The 25651-nt window shown below is 36.4% G+C and overlaps 1 protein-coding gene across 2 annotated transcripts; it reads left to right on the top strand.

Annotated features, from left to right (window-relative positions):
- The first annotated feature begins 95 nt into the window (after positions 1–95).
- On the top strand, positions 96–24038 carry rogdi (rogdi atypical leucine zipper). Of its 2 annotated transcripts, none has more exons than XM_062050537.1 (11): positions 96–340; positions 4536–4607; positions 6321–6403; positions 10654–10708; positions 12430–12510; positions 13805–13900; positions 13958–14056; positions 19287–19400; positions 19469–19518; positions 20243–20369; positions 21744–24038. In XM_062050537.1, the coding sequence occupies exons 3-11, from the start codon at positions 6342–6344 to the stop codon at positions 21783–21785; spliced, it is 726 nt and encodes a 241-aa protein (XP_061906521.1). In that variant the 5' UTR covers positions 96–340; positions 4536–4607; positions 6321–6341; the 3' UTR covers positions 21786–24038. The 2 variants fall into 2 exon arrangements, with proteins under 2 accessions (XP_061906521.1, XP_061906520.1); XM_062050536.1 differs by lacking the exon at positions 96–340 and adding an exon at positions 347–623.
- The last annotated feature ends 1613 nt before the right edge of the window (positions 24039–25651 follow it).

Genomic DNA, 25651 nt, shown 5'->3' with positions numbered 1-25651 from the left:
CTGACAAAACATAAGTACCTACTGACTAATTACAAATAAGAACACATATAGAGGGAATATAAAGTTATTTTGACGTGTTTTCTTACGAGTCAAACAGCACAGCACTAATGTTGCTTAACCAGTGCTCACATTTTCGGGATTGCAGCGGAAGTTCTCCCGATAAGGCGCGAAGTGGGCGGACCCTATAATTGTAAACCTGTGACCAACATTGTTGCGTTCGCGGCTGCCCGCAATCTATTTTCTACGGGGGCGTGTCAGATTGCAAGATTCAATAAATGTACGCCAACTTCAAAGTTAAGCCAGTAGAAACAACATAAATGGCCAGGTAGAGTACAAAAAGGTACGTTTTAAGTGCAAACGGACATTTAAACATAGGTGCTGTGATCCCAAAATATGCCACGTTCTGTCACTTCGATTCGGAAAACAGAATTTCCCACGTCCCACGAAGGCAGCAGCTCATCCGCTAAGCTAGGAGCGTGTTTACTGTTTACATCCCCGCAAGTGTTCCGAGGTGCTTGCAGACGTTTTGTCGCCTTCGGACCAACAAAATGTTGAATTCTCAAAGATCCGTGACGGAATTACCGAAAATGTCGTCCGCCAGTCAAGTGGAAAGAGCAGTGCTGGTGAGTGGGAAATCGATTAAGGATCAGCGCCTCAAGCTAGCTCCTTGTTAGCTGCATCATGGTGTCTTTTAAAGCCACACTCATGTGGTCAAATGTGTCGTTTAATGTCGTTTTAAATGTTAAAACTATTAGAAAGCAGGTGCAGGAGGTTAGTTCGGCCCAGGCGCCGTCACCAAACATCCTTGCAATGACGTCACCGCGAAAGAACATTAACGAATGTCCAATAACTCCCATCACTCGTTTTTTTTACACTTTATTTTATTCATAATCGTCATATTTTTGTCATCCTGCGTGCACATGCAATTATAGCATTTTAAAGGGATTGTAATCAAAGTGACTTCGCAACCGTTTTGCAGATGCCCTTTTTTATTTTCAAAGCCGATACAAATAAAACCATAAAATTGTAATTATTCGATTTACGGATTTTTCTCCAATTTTTTAAATAAACATACAAATGACAGAAATCATACTAAACAAATGTTGCCTTTATTTGATAAAAATGAGACAAAACAAAGCCACAACTTACAGGACACGTGACATAGACATTAACACTTCGGAATAAAAAGTCTGATTTTTATAAAGTAGTTTTTTAGACTTGGTATGAATTCCAATTTTTATAGAATAATCTACAAGGGACTAAATAAATAACTTAATTTGGAAGCTAAGTGTTTTGTCTTGAATAAAATATGCCTGTAAACAAAAATGTAGCATTGCACATGATATGCAATAAATAATAAACTCCAACATTGAGAAGAATAAAATGTAAACTTAAATATTCTGTCTTGAATAAAATAATTATGTAAATAAAAATGCACATGGTATGCAGTAAATAGACTCCAACATTGAGATGAATACAAGGAAAACGTAAATATTCTGTCTTGAATAAAATACTTCTGTAAGTAAAAATGCACATGGTATGCAATAAATAACAAACTCCAACATTGAGAGGAATACAAGGAAAATGTAAATATTCGGTCTTGAATAAAATAATTTTATATACAAAAAGGTAACATTGCACATTACACATTGCATGCAAATAAATAAACTCCAAAATTTAAATGAAGTGCAAACCTAAATGTTCTTTTTTGAATAAAATACTTCTGTAAATAAAAATGTATCATTGCACTTAAGTCAAATATTTCTGTACATAAAAATGTAGTATTGTACATCGCATGCAAATAAATAATAAACTCCACAATTTAACTGAATGAAGTGCAAACTTAAATGTTCCTTTTTTAATAAAATATTTCTGTAAATAAAAATTTAGCATTGCACATTGCATGCATCACATCTTTAGTTTTGGTCCAGTCATTGCTCTCCATCAAGTCCTTTTTTAATAAATGTTCCATCATATTAAGTTTTTCTTAAATAAATGTCCCATCATATTAAGTTTCTTTAAATGAATGTTCCATCATATTAAGTTGTTTTTAAGAAATGTTCAATCATATTAAGTTTTTTCTAAATAAATGTCTCATCATATTAAGTTTTTTTAAATAAATGTTCCATCATATTAAGTTTTTTAAAATAAATGTTTCATCATATTACGTTTTTTTAAATAATGTCCCATCATATTATGTTTTTTTAAATAATTGTCCCATCACATTAAGTTTTTTTAAATAAATGTTCCATCATATTAAGTTCTTTTAATACATGTTCCATCATATACATTTTTTTAAATAAATGTTCCATCATATTAAGTTCTTTTAATACATGTTCCATCATATAAATTGTTTAAAATAAATGTTACATCATATTAAGTATTTTTAAATAAATGTTCCATCATAATACGTTTTTTTAATAAATGTTCCATCATATTACGTTTTTTTTAAATAAATGTTCCATCATGATAACTTTTTTTAAATGTTCCATCATATTAATTTTTTTTTAAATAAATGTTCCATCATATTAAGTTTTTTAAAATAAATGTTCCATCATATTAAGTTTTTTTTAATAAATGTTCCATCATGATAAGTTGTTTTAATAAATGTTCCATCATATTAAGTTGTTTTAATAAATGTTCCATCTTATTAATTTTTTTTGAATAAATGCTCCATCACATTAAGTTTTTTTTAAATAAATGTTCCATCATATTAAGTTTTTTTTAACATATGTTCCATCGTATTAAGTTTTTTAAAATAAATGTTCCATCATATTAAGTTAAAAAAAAAAAAATGTTCCATCATATTAACTTTTTTTTAATAATTGTTCCATTATATTATTTTTTTTAAAAATGTTCCACCATGATAAGTTGTTTTAATAAATGTTCGATCATATTAAGTTTTTTTAAATACATGTTCCATCATATTAAGTTTTTTTAAATAAATGTTCCATCGTATTACGTTTTAAAAAAAAAAGAATATCATGATAAGTTGTTTCAATAAATGTTCCATCATATTAAGTTGTTTTAATAAATTTTCATCATATTAATTTAAAAAAAAAAAAAGTTCCATCATATTAAGTTTTTTAAAATACATTTTTCATCATATTAACTTTTTTTAAATAAATGTTCCATCATATTAAGTTTTTTTTAAATAAATAATCCATTGTATTAAGTTTTAAAAAAAATGTTACATCATGATAATTTGTTTCAATAAATGTTCCATCATATTAACTTGTTTTAATAAATGTTCCATCATATTAAGTTTTTTTGAATAAATTTTCCATCACATTAAGTTTTTTTTAAAAATAAATGTTCCATCATATTAAGGCCGTGCTGGGCTGGGAGCCTTCCCCCAACCTCACTATGAGAAGGCACGTGGTAAAGACAAACGCCAGCTAGTCCTGAAGGAGGTGCGTGCAGAGGTTGAGGAGGAACGAACCAGCAGGATGGTGGGTATGCAGCAGCAGGGAGCATGGACAAGGTGGGAGGGTGCACTGGAGAGGAGGGTGACCTGGTCTGAGGTCAGGCTGGCTGAACCCCAGCGCATTAAGTTCATGGTTCAAGCTGTCTACGACGTCCTACCCAGCCCAGCCAATCTCCATCTCTGGGGCATGATTGACTCTCCAGCCTGTGTGCTGTGCTCCAGGAAAGGCTCGCTGGAGCACATCCTAAGCAGCTGCTCTAAAGCTCTGGGGGAGGGCCGCTACCGCTGGCGGCACGACCAAGTGCTGAAGACCGTTGCTGAAGCCATAGCTAAAGCCGTGGCCAAAAACAACAGCAGCAAACAACAACTTGGCAATAGGAGAATTGCCTTTGTCAGGGCTGGAGAGCAGCCACAGTCACAGCCCAAACCAGCAGCCGGGCTCCTCACCTCAGCATTGGACTGGGATCTTCGAGTGGACTTGGGCAAGCAGCTCAAGTTTCCAGACTATGTTACAACAACTTCGTTGAGGCCAGACATCTTGCTTACATCAGTATCTTCACGGCAGGTGCTACTGATAGAGCTGACAGTTCCTTGGGAGGATCGCATTGAGGAGGCAAAGGAGCGGAAGCGGTCAAAGTACCAGGAGCTAGTCGAGCAATGCCGCAGAGGAGGCTGGAGGGCATGCTGTGAGCCCATCGAAGTGGGGTGTAGAGGCTTTGCTGGCCGCTCACTGTGCAAGGTGTTCACACTACTTGGCATCACAGGTGATAGGAAAAGGAAGGCCGTCAAGACCACCATGGAGGCAGCAGAGAGAGCCTCTAGATGGCTTTGGATCAGGAGGAGCGAACTGTGGGCCAATGCTACTGGGACACAAGCTGGGGTCTGATCAACCCTGGCTGGGTCACCTGAGGGAGGGGGTATGATGTTGAAAGACCCGAAACCCCCGGTGATCTCAGGCACATCACTGAGGATGTGTCCCAGTGCATCTGAGGATGTATCTTACAATCAAAATAAATGATTCCATCATATTAAGTTTTTTTAAATAAATGTTCCATCATATTTAGTTTTTTTATTATTATTATTATTATGAATATTCTTCTTTTGGCAGGAGGATGAGTTCAAGTGGCTTCTAAAGGAAGAAGTTCACGCCGTTCTAAAGCAGCTGCAAGATGTCCTGAGGGTAGGAGAGATGTGAACATTAGGGGTTCTTCTACATGTATGCACTATGTCTTAATGTAGACTGTGGGCCATTGGCATGTTTGATCATCAAGTGAAGAGTCAATATGTCACCTACAAATATTTGATCATCAAGTAGAAATATTTGATCATCAAGTGAAGAGTCAATATGTCATGTAGAAATACAAAACCCAAAACCAGTGAAGTTGGCACGTTGTGTAAATGGTAAATCAAAACAGAATACAATGATTTGCAAATCCTTTTCAACCTATATTCAATTGAATAGACTGCAAAGACAAGATATTTAATGTTCGAACTAAGAAACTTGTTTTTTTTTTTGCAAATAATCATTAACTCAGAATTTATTGGCAGCAACACATTGCAAAAGTGGCTTGGCATTGTCTTGCTGAAATAAGCAGGGGCGTCCATGGTAACGTTGCTTGGATGGCAACATGTGTTGCTCCAAAACCTGTATGTACCTTTCAGCATTAATGGTGCCTTCACAGATGTGTAAGTTACCCATGCCTTGGGCACTAATACACCCCCATACCATCACACATGCTGGCTTTTCAACTTTGCGCCTAGAACAGTCCGGATGGTTCTTTTCCTCTTTGGTCCGGAGGACACAACGTCCACAGTTCCCAAAAACATTTTTGAAATGTGGACTCCTCAGACCACAGAACACTTTTCCACTTTGCATCAGTCCATCTTAGATGAGCTCGGGCCCAGCGAAGCCTGCGGCGTTTCTGGGTGTTGTTGATAAATGGCTTTGACTTTGCATAGTAGAGTTTTAACTTGCACTTACAGATGTAGCGACAAACTGTAGTTACTGACAGTGGTTTTCTGAAGTATTCCTGAGCCCATGTGGCGATATCCTTTACACACTGATGTCACTTTTTGTTGCCTGAGGGATCAAAGGTCCGTAATATCATGGCTTACGTGCAGTGATTTCTCCTGGTACTCTGAACCTTTTGATGATATTACGGACTGTAGATGGTGAAATCCCTAAATTCCTTGCAATAGCTGGTTGAGAAAGGTTTTTCTTAAACTGTTCAACAATTTGCTCACGCATTTGTTGACAAAGTGGTGACCCTCGCCCCATCCTTGTTTGTGAATGACTGAGCATTTCATGGAATCTACTTTTATACCCAATCATGGCACCCACCTGTTCCCAATTTGCCTGTTCACCTGTGGGATGTTCCAAATAAGTGTTTGATGAGCATTCCTCAACTTTATCAGTATTTATTGCCACCTTTCCCAACTTCATTGTCACGTGTTGCTGGCATCAAATTCTAAAGTTAATGATTATTTGCACAAAAAAAATGTTTATCAGTTTGAACATCAAATATGTTGTCTTTGTAGCATATTCAACTGAATATGGGTTGAAAATGATTTGCAAATCATCGTATTTCGTTTATAGTTACATCTAACACAATTTCCCAACTCATATGGAAACGGGGTTTGTATGTATGTATGTATATGTGTGTGTGTATGTATAATAAATAATTGTTGAGATGATCACATGGATACTATGACAAGGTGTACTGCTGTTAAAGTGTAAGTAGGTCACATATAATTAAGAATATTCCACTAAATTGAATAATCCAGTGATTATATTTATGTTGGCACCTCTATACTAGAAAAAGTTCAGGTGAAGAACTTTTCATTTACACCTTTTGGTTCTTCTAACGATGCATTTTGTTTTGCTTTCCAACAGGAAGCGTCAAGACGTTTCTCGATGCTGATGCCAGGACTGGAGAGTCCACTCAAGCAGGAGAACTTCATCCTGGGCAGCTCAACGTAAGGACATCTCTAAATTCTTGTTTACATCAATAAATTGTTTGTTTACATCAATGCACTGCATGTTTACATCAATATACTGCCTGTTTATATCAATATACTGCATGTTTACGTCAGTATACTGCATGTTTACATCAATATACTGCATGTTTACATCACTATACTGCATGTTTACATCAATACACTGCATGTTTACATCAATATACTGCCTGTTTATATCAATATACTGCATGTTTATATCAATATACTGCATGTTTACATCAATATACTGCATGTTTACGTCAGTACACTGCATGTTTACATCAATATACTGCATGTTTACATCACTATACTGCATGTTTACATCAATATACTGCATGTTTACATAATTACACTGCATGTTTCCAACAATTTACTGCATGTTTACATCAATTTACTGCATGTTTACATCAATATACTGCATGTTTACATCAACACACTGCATGTTTACATCAATACTGCATGTTTACATCACTTAACTGCATGTTTACATCAATATACTGCATGTTTACATCATCTACTGCATGTTTACATCAATATACTGTATGTTTACATCAATATACTGCATGTTTACATCAATACACTGCATGTTTACATCAATACACTGCATGTTTACATCAATTTAATGCATGTTTACGTCAATACATTGCATGTTAACATTAATATATACTGCGTGTTTACATCAATATACTGCATGTTTACATCAATACACTGCATGTTTACATAAATACACTGCATGTTTACCTAAATACACTGCATGTTAACATCAATATACTGCATGTTTACATCAATATACTGCATGTTTACATCAATATACGGCGTGTTTACATCAATATACGGCGTGTTTACATCAATATACTGCGTGTTTACATCAATATACTGCATTTTTACATCAATATACTGCATTTTTACATCAATACACTGCATGTTTACATCACTATACTGCATGTTTACATCAATATACTGCATGTTTACATCAATATACTGCATGTTTACATCAATATACTGCTTGTTTACATCAATTTACTGCATGTTTACATCAATATACTGCTTGTTTACATCAATTTACTGCATGTTTACATCAATTTACTGCATGTTTAAATCATTATACTGCATGTTTACATCACTTAACTGCATGTTTACATCAATATACTGCATGTTTACATCACTATTCTGCATGTTTACATCAATAGACTGCATGTTTACATCAATATACTGTATGTTTACATCAATATACTGCATGTTTACATCAATATACTGCATGTTTACATCAATATACCGCATGTTTACATCAATATACTGCATGTTTACATCAATATACTGCATGTTTACGTCAGTACACTGCATGTTTACATCAATATACTGCATGTTTACATCACTATACTGCATGTTTACATCAATATACTGCATGTTTACATAATTACACTGCATGTTTCCAACAATTTACTGCATGTTTACATCAATTTACTGCATGTTTACATCAATATACTGCATGTTTACATCAACACACTGCATGTTTACATCAATACTGCATGTTTACATCACTTAACTGCATGTTTACATCAATATACTGCATGTTTACATCATCTACTGCATGTTTACATCAATATACTGTATGTTTACATCAATATACTGCATGTTTACATCAATACACTGCATGTTTACATCAATACACTGCATGTTTACATCAATTTAATGCATGTTTACGTCAATACATTGCATGTTAACATTAATATATACTGCGTGTTTACATCAATATACTGCATGTTTACATCAATACACTGCATGTTTACATAAATACACTGCATGTTTACCTAAATACACTGCATGTTAACATCAATATACTGCATGTTTACATCAATATACTGCATGTTTACATCAATATACGGCGTGTTTACATCAATATACGGCGTGTTTACATCAATATACTGCGTGTTTACATCAATATACTGCATTTTTACATCAATATACTGCATTTTTACATCAATACACTGCATGTTTACATCACTATACTGCATGTTTACATCAATATACTGCATGTTTACATCAATATACTGCATGTTTACATCAATATACTGCTTGTTTACATCAATTTACTGCATGTTTACATCAATATACTGCTTGTTTACATCAATTTACTGCATGTTTACATCAATTTACTGCATGTTTAAATCATTATACTGCATGTTTACATCACTTAACTGCATGTTTACATCAATATACTGCATGTTTACATCACTATTCTGCATGTTTACATCAATAGACTGCATGTTTACATCAATATACTGTATGTTTACATCAATATACTGCATGTTTACATCAATATACTGCATGTTTACATCAATATACCGCATGTTTACATCAATATACTGCATGTTTACATCAATATACTGCATGTTTACGTCAGTACACTGCATGTTTACATCAATATACTGCATGTTTACATCACTATACTGCATGTTTACATCAATATACTGCATGTTTACATAATTACACTGCATGTTTCCAACAATTTACTGCATGTTTACATCAATTTACTGCATGTTTACATCAATATACTGCATGTTTACATCAACACACTGCATGTTTACATCAATACTGCATGTTTACATCACTTAACTGCATGTTTACATCAATATACTGCATGTTTACATCATCTACTGCATGTTTACATCAATATACTGTATGTTTACATCAATATACTGCATGTTTACATCAATACACTGCATGTTTACATCAATACACTGCATGTTTACATCAATTTAATGCATGTTTACGTCAATACATTGCATGTTAACATTAATATATACTGCGTGTTTACATCAATATACTGCATGTTTACATCAATACACTGCATGTTTACATAAATACACTGCATGTTTACCTAAATACACTGCATGTTAACATCAATATACTGCATGTTTACATCAATATACTGCATGTTTACATCAATATACGGCGTGTTTACATCAATATACGGCGTGTTTACATCAATATACTGCGTGTTTACATCAATATACTGCATTTTTACATCAATATACTGCATTTTTACATCAATACACTGCATGTTTACATCACTATACTGCATGTTTACATCAATATACTGCATGTTTACATCAATATACTGCATGTTTACATCAATATACTGCTTGTTTACATCAATTTACTGCATGTTTACATCAATATACTGCTTGTTTACATCAATTTACTGCATGTTTACATCAATTTACTGCATGTTTAAATCATTATACTGCATGTTTACATCACTTAACTGCATGTTTACATCAATATACTGCATGTTTACATCACTATTCTGCATGTTTACATCAATAGACTGCATGTTTACATCAATATACTGTATGTTTACATCAATATACTGCATGTTTACATCAATATACTGCATGTTTACATCAATATACCGCATGTTTACATCAATGCACTGCATGTTTACATCAATGCACTGCATGTTTACATCAATGCACTGCATGTTTACGTCAAAACATTGCATGTTAACATTAATATATACTGCGTGTTTACATCAATATACTGCATGTTTACATCAATACAATGCATGTTTACATCAATATACTGCATGTTTACATCAATAAACTGCATGTTTACATCCATACACTGCATGTTTACATCACTATACTGCATGTTTACATCAATATACTGCTTGTTTACATCAATATACTGCATGTTTACATCAATTTACTGCATGTTTAAATCATTATACTGCATGTTTACATCACTATACAGTATGTTTACATCACTATACTGTATGTTTACATCAATATACTGCATGTTTACATCAATATACTGCATGTTTACATCAGTACACTGCATGTTTACATCAATGTACTGCACGTTTACATCAATCTACTGCACGTTTACATAAACATGTTGCCTGTTTACATCAATATACTGCATGTTTACATCAATATACTGCTTGTTTACATCAATATACTGCTTGTTTACATCAATATACTGCATGTTTACATCAATATACTGCACGTTTACTTCAATAAACTGCATGTTTACATCAACATACTACATTTTTACATCAACATACTGCATGTTTACATCAATATACTGCATGTTTACATCAATATACTGCATGTTTACATCAATATACTGCTTGTTTACATCAAGTGTACTAAATGTTACTAACCTCACAATGAGACGATCACATTGCTGTGCTGTTGAAATAAAACAAAGGTGTTATTTTGCAGTATGGATCAGGTGAAAGGAGTATTGACACTGCAGGGAGAAGTGCTGACTCAGGCGGTTAGTTTGTTGTTCTCTGACAGTATCAGTGTGCTCCTTATTTGACACTGACGGTATCATTGTACTCCTTATTTGACACTGGCAATATCACTGTACTCCTTAATTGACACTGACAGTATCACAGTACTTTTTATTTAACACCTACAGTATAACTGTACTCCTTATTTGACACTGACAATGTCACTGTACTCCTTATTTGGCACTGACGATATCACTGTATGCCTTATTTAACACTGATAGTATGACTGTACTCCTTATTTGACACTGACAGCATCACTGTACTCCTTATTTGACAATGACAGTATCACTGTACTTCTTATTTGACACTGACAGTATCATTGTACTCCTTATTTGACACTGACAGTATCATTGTACTCGTTATTTGACACTGACAGTATCACTGTACTCCTTATTTGACACTGGCAGTATCACTGTACTCCTTATTTGACACTGACAGTATAACTGTACTCCTTATTTGACACTGACAGTGTCACTGTACTCCTTATTTACCACTGACAGTATCAGTGTACTCCTTATTTGACACTGACAATATCACTGTACTCCTTATTTTACACTGACAGTATTGTACTCCTTATTTGATACTGACAGAATCACTGTACGCCTTAGGTACCACTGACAGTATAATTGTACTCCTTATTTGACACTGATAATATCACTGTACTCCTTATTTTGACACTGACATTATCACTGTACTCCTTATTTACCACTGACATTATCACTGTACTCCTTATTTAACACTGATAGTATCACTGTACTCCTTATTTGACACTTACAGTATCACTGTACTCCTTATTTGACACTGACAGTATCACTGTACTTCTTATTTGACACTGACAGTATCACTGTACTCCTTATTTGACACTGACAGTATCACTGTACCCCTTATTTACCACTGACAGTATAACTGTACTCCTTATTTGACACTGACAATGTCACTGTACTCCTTATTTGACACGGACAATATCACTGTACTCCTTATTTGACACTGATAGTATCACTGTACTCCTTATTTGACACTGACAGTATCACTGTACCCCTTATTCACCACTGACAGTATAGCTGTACTCCTTATTTGACACGGACAATGTCACTGTACTCCTTATTTGACACGGACAATATCACTGTACTCCTTATTTGACACTGATAGTATCACTGTACTCCTTATTTGACATTGACAGTATCACTGTACTCCTTATTTGACACTGACAGTATAACTGTACTCCTTATTTGACACTGACAGTGTCACTGTACTCCTTATTTACCACTGACAGTATCAGTGTACTCCTTATTTGACACTGACAGTATTGTACTCCTTATCTTACACTGACAGTATTGTACTCCTTATTTGATACTGACAGAATCACTGTACTCCTTAGGTACCACTGACAATATAATTGTACTCCTATTTGACACTGATGATATCACTGTAATCCTTATTTGACACTGACATTATCACTGTACTCCATATTTACCACTGACATTATCACTGCACTCCTTATTTACCACTGACATTATCACTGTACTCCTTATTTAACACTGATAGTATCACTGTACTCCTTATTTGACACTGACCGTATCACTGTACTCATTTTTTGACACTGACAGTATCACTGTACTCCTTATTTAATTAACACTCATATCATCACTGTATTCCTTATTTGACACTGCAACATTTCCTGTTTCTTTGACTTTGGAAACAGGACATCAATCTGAAGGTGACAAAGAGCAGCCAGGTGCTGCACTTCCAGTTCAGGGATGACAAGCAGTGGAAATTACAGCAGGTAAGTCAGTGGAGGTGTTCAAAACATATGACAAAAAGTATTAATCACATTTTGCCCGTAATTAATCATTATTAATCAAAGTTTTTTAATTACCTTAGACAGATCATTTTCTTTATTCTTCATTGTCTTTGAAGGGGAACTGCACTTTTTTTTAAAATTTTGGCTACCATTCACAATCCTTATGTAAGATAAGAACTAATGTTTTTCTTTTTTTATGCATTCTAAATCGTAAATAAACTCTAGCAAAAGTCAGCTAACAATGGAGCCAATGTCGAGTCACTCTATTCCGCCTATAAAGCACTCTAAAAACCTCCATTAAGGTTTTATATACACGCTGTAAGTATATACTAATAAAGTAGTAATATTCGTAGTACCATGTAATATATACATGATGTAAGTATATATGTAATAATAATAATAATAATACATTTTATTTGGTATAGCGCTTTTCAGAGTACTCAAAGACGCTTTACAGGATACAAAATTCAAATATAAAACAGTTCAAAGTAATAATATAAAATACAGGAAATATAAAAGCAGTACATTGTAAAATACATAATAGCACTGGACATTTACAAGACGGGACTTTACAAGACACAGAACACTAATCACACGTTAAAAGCAGATTTGAAGAGGTGTGTTTTGAGAAGGCTTTTGAAGTAATGTAGTAACATTCATAATAACATGTAATATATACATGATATAAGTATATATGTAATGTAGTAACATTCATAATAACTTGTAATATATACATGATATAAGTATATATGTAATGTAGTAACATTCATAATAACTTGTAATATATACATGATGTAAGTATATATGTAATATAGTAACATTCATAATAACATGTAATATATACATGATGGAAGTATGTATGTAATATAGTAACATTTATAATAACATGTAATATATACATGATGTAAGTATATATGTAATGTAGTAAGATTCATAATAACATGCAATATATACATGATGTAAGTATATAGATGTAATGTAGTAGTATTCATAATAACATGTAATATTTACATGATGTAAGTATATATGTAATATATTAACATTCATAATAACATGTAATATACACATGATGTAAGTATATATGTAATGTAGTAATATTCATAATAACTTGTAATATTTAACTATTTTGATCATTTTAAGCATACGGCAATGTATTAATCACTTCCCCTTCAACAACAACACTACTAATCCTGGCAGACATTGACTTGTCAGTGGTGCAAAAAGAGTGTTCATGTTTTTATTCACCACTGAACTGACTTGTGTGTCCTCGTGTCAGATCCAGGACGCTCGCAACCATGTGACCCAGGCTCTTCAGCTGCTGAGCAGCCATGACGACAGCTACCACTTCAAGACGGGGGCGGAAGTGAACAAGGTCTGTTGTTGACAGCAACCGTCAGACGTGCGCTGATACAGATGTTTACTTCTGCAGCTGATGGACGCTCTGATGCTGCAGCTGACACGCGCACGAAACCGCCTCACCACCCCGGCATCCATGACGCTGCCTGAGCTGGCCACCAGCGGGCTGATGGTACCAACACGTAGAGCTGCTGTTGCTTGGAAAAGTTAAAGTCCACTAGGGATTCATTCTGCCGCTCGTGCTAGCGATCATCCATGTGTGAGATCAACTGATGTCGATACCGATCACATGTGTTAACTGTAAATTATTCGATATTGTTATGGTGAGTTTAACAATATCAACACAATATTTAAACTACTTTATTTTCCAAACTACAGAACACACCGCCACACAAACTACATTTTAGAAAAAAAAAATGTGTCCATATATTAGCTGCACCGGACTATAAGCCGCACCCACTAATTTTCGGGGGGAAAATATTTTTCCATATATTAGCTGCACTGGACTATAAGCCGAACCCACCAAATTTCAGAAGAAAATATCTTTCCACATATTAGCCGCACCAGACTATAAGCCGCACCCCCTATATTTTAGAGAATAAAAAGAAAGATTTCCATACATTAGCCTAGGGCTGGGCGATATGGCCTTTTATTAATGTCTCGATATGTTTAGGCCATGTCACGATACACAATATATATCTCGATATTTTGCCTTAGCCTTGAATGAACAATTGATGCATATAATCACAGCAGTATGATGATATTATGTGTCTACATTAAAACATTCTTGTTCATACTGCATTAATATATGCTAATTTTAAACTTTCATGCAGAGAGGGAAATCACAACTAAGTCAATTCACCAAAACTGTATTTATTAAACAGTTATTAAGCAGTGGCACAAACATTCATGTCATTTCCAAAACAGAAAGTGCAAGAACAAGCTATTAGTGCACTTTTGTGCATGATGTCACTAAGATGACATATCAAAACAACACTAAATTAAAGTGCACTTTTTGTACAGAACGCCACTACAATGGTTTAAAACAAAGTGCACTTTTGTGCATGATGTCACACAAGATATTTCAATAACTGTCAAATAAAAATTAGCTGCATAATAGGAAATCAAATAGTGTACGTCATCTCCTTCTGTTGACTATTTTTTTCATACGGTGTTGATCTGGAAATGGTTGCTTCGGCATTTTGAGGGTATGGCACCGAACGGAGATGTTGACATGCGGAGTTTCAAGCACTCCTTATTCTCTTGCGGGTGACTTTTCAAATGATGCTACAAATTAGCAGTGCTGCAACTTTTTGTGGCAGCGCTTTTGCCGCATATTTGACATATGCTTGAAGCCAAACCACCGCCAGACGATGGACCCAATGCTGTTTTTCTTGGGAATTCATTTTTCCTTCATTTGTTACCAGATTCGCACCTTCTTTCTCTCTCTCGTATTACCACTTGCACCGCTCCGCTAGCACCGCAGCTAACGTTACCCATGTCGCTACCTCTCTGCTCCGTGAGGGCGTATGACGTTGCACGCGCGACAGTATGTGACGTATGTAAGAAGGTGCGCTTGTTTTATGTCTCTGTGAGAAGGAGAGACAAGAAAGAGTGAGAAACGCCTATAGTGTAATGCCCGCAGCTAAAAGCAACTGCGTGAGAACGTATACCGTATTTTTCGGACTATAAGTCACAGTTTTTTTCATAGTTTGGCTGGGTGTGCGACTTATACTCAGGAGCGACTTATGTGTGAAATTATTAACACATTACCGTAAAATATCAAATAATATTATTTAGCTCATTCACGTAAGAGACTATGTCTCCCGGCTGGCCTGGGAACGCCTCGGGATCCCCCGGGAGGAGCTGGACGAAGTGGCTGGGGAGAGGGAAGTCTGGGCTTCCCTGCTTAAGCTGCTGCCCCCGCGACCCGACCTCAGATAAGCGGAAGAAGATGGATGGATGGATGGATGGATGGATGGATGGACGTAAGAGACTAGACGTATAAGATTTCATGGGATTTAGCGATTAGGAGTGACAGATTGTTTGGTAAACGTATAGCATGTTCTATATGTTATAGTTATTTGAATGACTCTTACCGTAATATGTTACGTTAACATACCAGGCAAGTTCAGTTGGTTATTTATGCGTCATATAACGTACACTTATTCAGCCTGTTGTTCAATATTCTTTATTTAAATTGCCTTTCACATGTCTATTCTTGGTGTTGGGTTTTATCAAATAAATTTCCCCAAAAAATGCGACTTATACTCCAGTGCGACTTATATATGTTTTTTTCCTTCTTTATTATGCATTTTCGGCGGGTGCGACTTATACTCCGGAGCGACTTATAGTCCAAAAAATACGGTACTCGAATATCACGATATAGTCATTTTCTATATCGCACAGAGACAAACACGCAAGTACTAAGACGTACTCGCCAAATTTTAGAAGAAAATATAATTTTTCCATTTATTAGCTGCACCAGACTATTAGTCGCACAACAATATTTTTATAGGGGTAAAAAGTTTTCCACATATTAGCCGCACTGGACTATAAGCGGCAACCACAAAATTTGACAAGAAATTTTTTTCCCCCCCCCCATATATTAGCCGCACCAGATCATAAGTCGCACCCACCAGTTTTTAGAAGAAAATAATTTTTTCCCCCATATATATTCCCTATAAGTTAAAGTTAAAGTACCAATGATTGTCACACACACACTAGGTGTGGCGAAAATATCCTCTGCATTTGACCCATCACCCTTGATCACCCCCTGGGAGGTGAGGGGTTAGCCACACTGGACTATAAGACGCACCCACCAAGCGCTAAGGAAAAATATTTTCTCATATATTAGCCGCACTGGATGATAAGCCGCACCCACCAAGCTTTAGGAAAAATATTTTTCCATACATTAGCCACACTGGACTATAAGACGCACCCACCAAGCTCTAAGGGAAAAAAATTTCTCATATATTAGCCACACTGGACTATAAGACACACCCACCAAGCTCTAAGGAAAAATATTTTCTCATATACCTGTATAAGCCGCACTGGGCTATAAGCCGCACCCACCAAGCTTTCGGGAAAAATATTTTCCCATATATTAGCTGGATTTTAACCGCAAAAATAAAATTTTTCCATTTTTTAGCTGCATCAGACTATTAGCCACACCCACAACATTTTTTGAGGAAAAAAAGTTTTCCACATATTAGCCACCCACCAAATTTTCGAGGAAAAAAAGAAAGGGTTCCATATATGAGTTGCACCAGACTATAAGCCGCACCCACCAGTTTTAGAAGAAAATATTAATTTCTATATATTAACTGCACCGGACTATAAGCCGCGCCCACCAAATTTTTGGAGAAAAAAATAAATGTTTCCATATATTAGCCGCACCGGACTATAAGCCACACCCACCAAATTTGTTAAGGAAATAGGATCTTTCCATATATTAGCCGCACCGGGCTATAAGCCGCGGCCACTAATTTTTTTTAGAGAAAAAAATATATATATGGAAAAATATTACTTTTTTCTAAAATTTACTGGGTGCAGCTTATATGGGGGAATTTTATTTTTTTTGTAGTTTAGTGGGTGCGGTTTATAGTCCAGTGCGGCTAACATATGAAAACATTTGTAAAATTATAGTACGGTGCGGCTAATATATGGAAACCTTTTTTGTTTGTTTGTTTGTTTTGTTTAGTGGGTGCGGCTAATAGTCGGATGCAGCTAATATATGGAAAAACATTTTCTTCTAAAATTTAGTGGGTGCCTCTTATATGGGAGGATTGTTTTTTTGGTTGTTTGTTCAGTGGGTGCAGTTTAAAGTCCAGTGCGGCTAACATATGAAAAACATTTTTGATTTTTTGTTATACACGGTGCGGCTAATATATGGAAACCTTTTTGTTTGTTTGTTTGGTTTTTTTTGTGTTTGGTGGTTGCGGCTAATAGTCTGGTGTGGCTAATATATGGAAAAATATTTACTTCTAAAATTTAGTGGGTGCGGCTTAAATGGGGGGATTTTTGTGTGTGTGTTTAGTGGGTGCGGCTAATATATGGAAAAATAATATTTTCTTCTAAAATTTAGTGGGTGCGCCTTACATGGGGGATTTTTTTTTAGGTTTAGTGGGTGCGGTTTATGGTCCAGTGTGGCTAACATATAGTCCGGAAAACTTTTTTTTTTGTGGAATTTAGTGGATGCAGCTTGTAGTCTGGTGGGGCTAACATATGAAAAAAAATGTTTGTAAAAATGTGGGCTAATATACAGGAAAATAATGTTTTTCTTCTGAGATTTGGTGGGTGCGGCTAATATATGGAAAAATATTTTCTTCTAAAATTTAGTGGGTGCGGCATATATGGGGGGATTTTTTTTTTTAAAAGTTTAGTGGGTGCAGTTTATAGTAAAGTGCGGCTAACATATGAAGAAGAAAACATTTTGTAAAATTATAGTCCTGTGCGGCTAATCTCAGGGCGGACACTCTAACTGAGGCCACTGAGTAGGTGGCCTAGTGGTTAGAGTGTCCGCCCTGAGATCGGTAGGTTGTGAGTTCAAACCCCGGCCGAGTCATACCAAAGACTATAAAAATGGGACCCATTACCTCCCTGCTTGACACTCAGCGTCAAGGGTTGGAGTTGGGGGTTAAATGACCAAAAATCATTCCCGGGCGCAGCCACCGCTGCTGCCCACTGCTCCCCTCACCTCCCAGGGGGTGAACAATGGGATGGGTCAAATGCAGAGGACAAATTTCACCACACCTAGTGTGTGTGTGACAATCATTGGTACTTGAACTTTTATATGGAAACCTTTTTTTGTGTTTGTTTGTTTTTTTTGTTTTGTTTGGTGGGTGTGGCTAATAGTCTGGGGCAGCTAATATATGGAAAAATATTATTTTCTTCTACTATTTAGTGGGTGCTGCTTATATGGGGGGATTTTTTTTTAGGTTTAGTGGGTGCGGTTTATAGTCCAGTGCAGCTAACATGTGAAAAAAACAATTTTTTGTAGAATTTAGTGGGTGCGGCTTGTCGTCCGGTGGGGCTAACTGAAAAAAACTATTTTTGTAAACATTTGGTCGGTGCGGCTTAAAGTCCGGTGCGGCTAATACATGGGAAAATAATGTTTTCTTTTGAGATTTGGTGGGTGCGGCTTATAGTCCGGTGCTGCTAATATATGGAACCTGTTTTTGTTTTGTTTTATTTTTTATTTAGTGGGTGCGGCTGATATATGGAAACCAAATTTGTTTTCCTAATTTAGTGGTTAAGACTAACATATGTAAACATTTTATTTTCAAATGTAGTGGGTGTGGCTTATACACTGGTGCGCTATGGTAAACTGACCAAATACTTTTTGTGGCCTTTCCCCCCACACGCCCTAACACGTGGTCACATGCTTGTCCTCCTTGTAGAAAATGTTCACTCCTCCGATGCCCGGTGATGTGATGGTGAACTTCTACATCAACTTGAGTAAACTCTGCCTGACAGTTTACCAACTCCACGTGCTGCCGTCCAGCACCACCAAGGTAGGAATCAACGTGAGCTTCCCAACAGGAAGTTGCATTCTAACACCTCTGTTTGGTCTTTGTGTCAGTATTTCAAGCCTTCTGGCAGCTCGGTGCTACACAGTCCTGGAGCCATGTTGTAAGTTCCGGTCTTGTCCAGTATCAACCACTTTTTATTCTCATGTCAGCATGTTACAGATGAATTCATGGTTTGTGATGGGTCACAGCGTACAGAAACATGGACGTGTTATGAAACCGTGTGTGTGTCCCTTTGAGAACCAAAACATGTCACCCATTAGGAATAGGTACCGTTCACTTTGAACCGATACGGAACCAATTCCCCTTACCTAAAAAATCGATAACAATCGGTATACATTTTGGGTACTTTTGTGTGTTGATAAATATGTTTTTTGTGAATAAACTTCTACATGTAAAGTGACTTTGGGTACTTAGAAAAGCGCTATATAAATCCCAGGTATTATTATTATTATTATTATTATTATGTTTTTTGTTGTAATTACAGTTGCAAGTCCAAGACATTAAATGGCAGTAGTATGTAGCTTTTGGTGTTTTTGTTTGTTTGTTGTTGCGCCCTAAAAAGTGTTAATACTGTAAGTACAGTAGAGGCGCGCCTAACGTTTCGATCCAATTCCAATTCCTGGAGTGACGATTCGATTCAGAATAGATTATTGATTCAAACCGATTCTCGTCATGTATTATTTGGTATAGTAATTATGAGGGAACTTTTTCCAAACGGGTCACAGCCAGGTTAGAAAAGCTCTTTCTGGTTGCACAAAGATGGCCCACAACTTCCATTTAAATCACAAATAATTATTATTTTGTCTTCTATCTTCCCTCCACAGTGAGCTCAACAATAACCGCTTTGAAGTCAGCCATGTTCACAAGGTGGAGTGTGTTGTTCCTTGGCTCAACGACACCTTGGTCTTCTTCACCATCTCACTGCAGCTCTGTCAGCAGCTCAAAGACAAGGTACATTTAATGTCTTGTTTTCATGTTAACATTTAAGCTAGCTAGTTACCCATTAGCGCGCTAGCCTTGTTTTCCAGGATATTATCAAAGTGTGTTTATCAATCACGGTTTTACAATTATTTTTATTTCCATGGGTAATGGACTCAGTGGCCTAGTGGTTAGAGTGTCCGCCCTGAGATCGGTAGGTCGTGAGTTCAAACCCCGGCCGAGTAATACCAAAGACTATAAAAATGGGACCCATTACCTCCCTGCTTGACACTCTGCATCAAGGGTTGGAATTGGGGGTTAAATCACCAAAAATGATTCCCGGGCGCAGCCACCGCTGCTGCCCACTCACCTCCCAGGGGGTGATCAAGGGTGATGGGTCAATGCAGAGAATAATTTCGCCACACCTAGGTGTGTGTGACAATCATTGGTACTTTAACTTTAACTTTAATACTAACCGTCTTGCGTTTTACTGCGGTTTATCAATGATCAAATAAAGACTCGATGTGACCAATCGAGTCTATGATTACGAAGCCATGAAGCCTACTTGGATGAGAGAATAAACGTCTCTGAAGACAAACTGAACAGTCCGGTTTCCATCGATTGAAGGCCCTGAGAGTACGACGACATACACTACTGTTCAAAAGTTTGGGGTCACCCAAACAATTTTGTGGAATAGCCTTCATTTCTAAGAACAAGAATAGACTGTCGAGTTTCAGATGAAAGTTCTCTTTTTCTGGCCATTTTGAGCGTTTAATTGACCCCACAAATGTGATGCTCCAGAAACTCAATCTGCTCAAAGGAAGGTCAGTTTTGTAGCTTCTGTAACGAGCTAAACTGTTTTCAGATGTGTGAACATGATTGCACAAGGGTTTTCTAATCATCAATTAGCCTTCTGAGCCAATGAGCAAACACATTGTACCATTAGAACACTGGAGTGATAGTTTCTGGAAATGGGCCTCTATACACCTATGTAGATATTGCACCAAAAACCAGACATTTGCAGCTAGAATAGTCATTTACCACATTAGCAATGTATAGAGTGTATTTCTTTAGAGTTAAAACTAGTTTAAAGTTATCTTCATTGAAAAGTACAGTGCTTTTCCTTCAAAAATAAGGACATTTCAATGTGACCCCAAACTTTTGAACGGTAGTGTAGACTTCAATAATACCGTTAAACGTTACACCTCCGGAGGTAGCTTATGTCAGCGGGTCAGCGATTAGCGCTAATAACTACAGTAACGTTGCGCTTTTAGCTTTGTCATTAAATACGATTTCTCGCGCCAAAGAAAACTCATGGATTATTTTTTGTAACGGAGTAACTCAAATTACTGCAGGAAGGGTTTCATCGTTAGCCAGGACTGACCGAAGATCTTCCTGTCCCCGCAGATATCCGTCTTCTCCAGTTTCTGGAACTACCGGCCGTTCTAAGTGTGAAGGACACGCCCCTATTTATTATTGTTCCATGTGTATCCACGGCCATTGTTGTGCAAGAGCTGCATGATCATCTTAAAGAGCCAGTATCAGACATATCCAGTAGTTTATATGTATGTGCGTATGTATGTGTACATATCTACAGTTTGTTGTTTCCCAGCTGACTGACATTCCTCGCACATTACTCTCTCTGAACGTGTTTTTTTTAATGAAGTATTTCATGTTGAGAGAGTATTAAGTATTCATGGGGTAGTACTCGTCAATCCTTCAGCGGTCTGCCCTCAGGCCAAATGGTGGACTTTGAAAGATTGACCTTCACTAACTTCTCGTTTTCTAAGTTGGAAACTTTCCTCCGGTGATTATTAAAAAGTGAAATTTCAGTCAAATGTGTACAAATTCAGCACGATGCATCCCATAATAACTCCATGCTTTTGCACAAAGACCACGCCCACTTCATGCAAATTTCTTATCCTATTAATACACTAAAATTAAAAGCACAGGGGTTAGTGCATGTGCCTCACTATACGAAGGTCCTGAGTTCAATCCCGGGCTCGGGATCTTTCTGTGTGGAGTTTGCATGTTCTCCCCGTGACTGTGTGGGTTCCCTCCGGGTACTCCGGCTTCCTCCCACCTCCAAAGACATGCACCTGGGGATAGGTTGATTGGCAACACTAAATGGTCCCTAGTGTGTGAATGTGAGTGTGAATGTTGTCTGTCTATCTGTGTTGGCCCTACGATGAGGTGGCGACTTGTCCAGGGTGTACATCGCCTTCCGCCCAAATGCAGCTGAGATAGGCTCCAGCACCCGGGGCGGTATAGCTCAGTTGGTAGAGTGGCCGTGCCAGCAACTAGAGGGTTCCAAGTTCGATCCCCGCTTCTGCCATCCTAGTCACTGCCGTTGTGTTCTTGTGCAAGACACTTTACCCACCTGCTCCCAGTGCCACCCACACTGGTTTAAATGTTACTTAGATATTGGGTTTCACTATGTAAAAGCGCTTTGAGTCACTACAGAAAAGCGCTATATAAATATAATTCATTTCAATTCACTTCACCCCCACGATCCCGAAAGGGATAAGCGGTAGAAAGTGGATGGATGGAGACACTAAAATATGTCCTTAGTTTTTGTAGACATGAGCTATCCTTTCCGGGAAATTCACCCGAGATGTGAATTTTACATTTACTCACGATTTTATTTGATTCAGATTCTTGCAGTGACGATTCAATTCAGAGTCAAATCTCGACGAAACAAGATCTTTGGTTCTACACGATTCACAATTCAAACGATTTACAATTCCCACAAATTCTTGAATCAACACGATTTCCAATTTGAACACAATTCTCGATGCATCACCATTTTCTATTCAACGCCATTCTTGAGTCAACACAATTCTCTATTTAAATGGATTAAACATTATTCAAAATTGGAACAAATTTCCGAGTCAACGCGATTCACAATTCTCGATTTAACGCGATTCTTGATTTAATACGAGTCTCCATTCAACACGATCCTTGATGCAACACGATTCTCTATTTAACACGATTCCTGAGTCAACATAATTCTCTATTTAATTGGATTAAACATTATTCAAAATTGGAACACATTTTCGAGTCAACGCGATTTCGATTCTCGATTTAACACAATTCTTGATTTAATACCAGTCTCCATTCAACACGATCCTTGATGCAACACGATTCTCTATTTAACACGATTCCTGAGTCAACATAATTCTCTATTTAATTGGATTAAACATTATTCAAAATTGGAACACATTTTCGAGTCAACGCGATTCCGATTCTCGATTTAACGCGATTCTTGATTTAATACGAGTCTCCATTCAACACGATCCTTGATGCAACACGATTCTCTATTTAACACGATTCCTGAGTCAACATAATTCTCTATTTAATTGGATTAAACATTATTCAAAATTGGAACACATTTTCGAGTCAACGCGATTCCGATTCTCGATTTAACGCGATTCTTGATTTAATACGAGTCTCCATTCAACACGATCCTTGATGCAACACGATTCTCTATTTAACACGATTCCTGAGTCAACATAATTCTCTATTTAATTGGACTAAACATTATTCAAAATTGGAACACATTTTCGAGTCAACGCGATTCCCGATTCTCGATTTAACGCGATTCTTGATTTAATACGAGTCTCCATTCAACACGATCCTTGATGCAACACGATTCTCTATTTAACACGATTCCTGAGTCAACACTATTCAAAGTTGAAACAAGTTTTCGAGTTAACGCGATTCCCGATCCACACCGATTCTGGATTCAACAAGAGTCTCGATTCAACAAAATTCTTGATGCAACGCGATTATATATTCAACATGATTCTCGAGTCAACATAATTCTGGATTCAACGCGATTCTCAATTTAACGCAAGTCTTGATTCAACTCAAATTGAAATACATTTTCGATTTACGAGTCTCGATTCACACGTTTCTCGATTCAACACAATTGTCGATGCGACAATTTCTATTTAATGCAATTCTTCATTCAAAACAAATCTCGAGTCAACATTAGTCAAAATTGAAATACATTTTCGATTCAACAAGAGTCTCGATTCAACACAATTCTCCCGTCAACACGATTCTCGATTCAACACAATTCTTGATACAACGCGAGTCTCGATTCAACGCAATTCTCTATTCAACACAATTCTTGATACAACGCAATTCTTGATTCAACACGATTCTTGATACAACACAAATCTTGAGTGAACATTATTCAAAATTTTAATACATTTTCGATTCAACGCGAGTCTCGATTCAACGCCGGTCTCAATTCAACACGATTCTCGAGTCAACACAATTCTTGATCCAACACTATTCTTGATTCAACCTGATTCTTGATACAACACGATTCTTGAGTCAACATTATTCAAAATTGAAATACATTTTCGATTCAACGCGAGTCTCGATTTAACACAATTCTCGATTCAACACGATTCTCGATTCAACACGATTCACGAGTCAACACAATTCTTGATTCAACACTATTCTTGATTCAACATGATTCTTGATACAACACAATTCTTGAGTGAACATTATGCAAAATTGAAATACATTTTCGATTCAACGCCAGCCTCGATTCAACACGATTCTCGAGTCAACACAATTCTTGATTCAACCTGATTGTTGATACAACACGATTCTTGAGTCAACATTATTCAAAATTGAAATACATTTTCGATTCAACGCGAGTCTCGATTTAACACGATTCTCAATTCAACACGATTCTCGATTCAACACGATTCTTGATACAACACGACTCTTGAGTCAACATTATTCAAAATTGAAATACATTTTCGATTCAACGCGAGTCTCGATTCAACACGATTCTCAAGTCAACAAGATACTCTATTCAACACAATTCTTGATACAACACGATTCTTGAGTCAACATTATTAAACATTTAAAAAAATGTTCGATTCAACACGAGTCTCAATTCAATGCGAGTCTCTATTCAACACAATTCTTGAGTCAACACGATTCTCGATTCAACATTATTCAAAATTGAAACAAATATTTGCGATTCTCAAATCACACGGATTCTCTCAAGATGTTATTTGTGAAGTGAATTTTACAGTTTTTCTCTTTTCCAAAGGGTTCCTGCTGTTTGGTGACGTAAACACACAGATGGCCTGAAAACATCTTGTTCAAAACGTTTAAAAAAAAATTGGAATCGTAAAAAGAATTGCAATACCAATGTGAATCGATTTTTTTTTTCCAGCACCAAAAAAACTTACCAAGTGATGATAATTATTATTGAAAATGTTGCAATTTGAATCACACGCCTTCAGACTCCATTGACTTTATGCACTGTAAAATATTACCATTAT

Source organism: Entelurus aequoreus, linkage group LG06, assembly GCF_033978785.1.
Source record: "Entelurus aequoreus isolate RoL-2023_Sb linkage group LG06, RoL_Eaeq_v1.1, whole genome shotgun sequence".
Lineage (NCBI taxonomy): Eukaryota > Metazoa > Chordata > Actinopteri > Syngnathiformes > Syngnathidae > Entelurus > Entelurus aequoreus.
The sequence above is the reverse complement of the archived record's forward strand: the minus strand, read 5'-3'. Positions and strand labels throughout refer to the sequence as shown.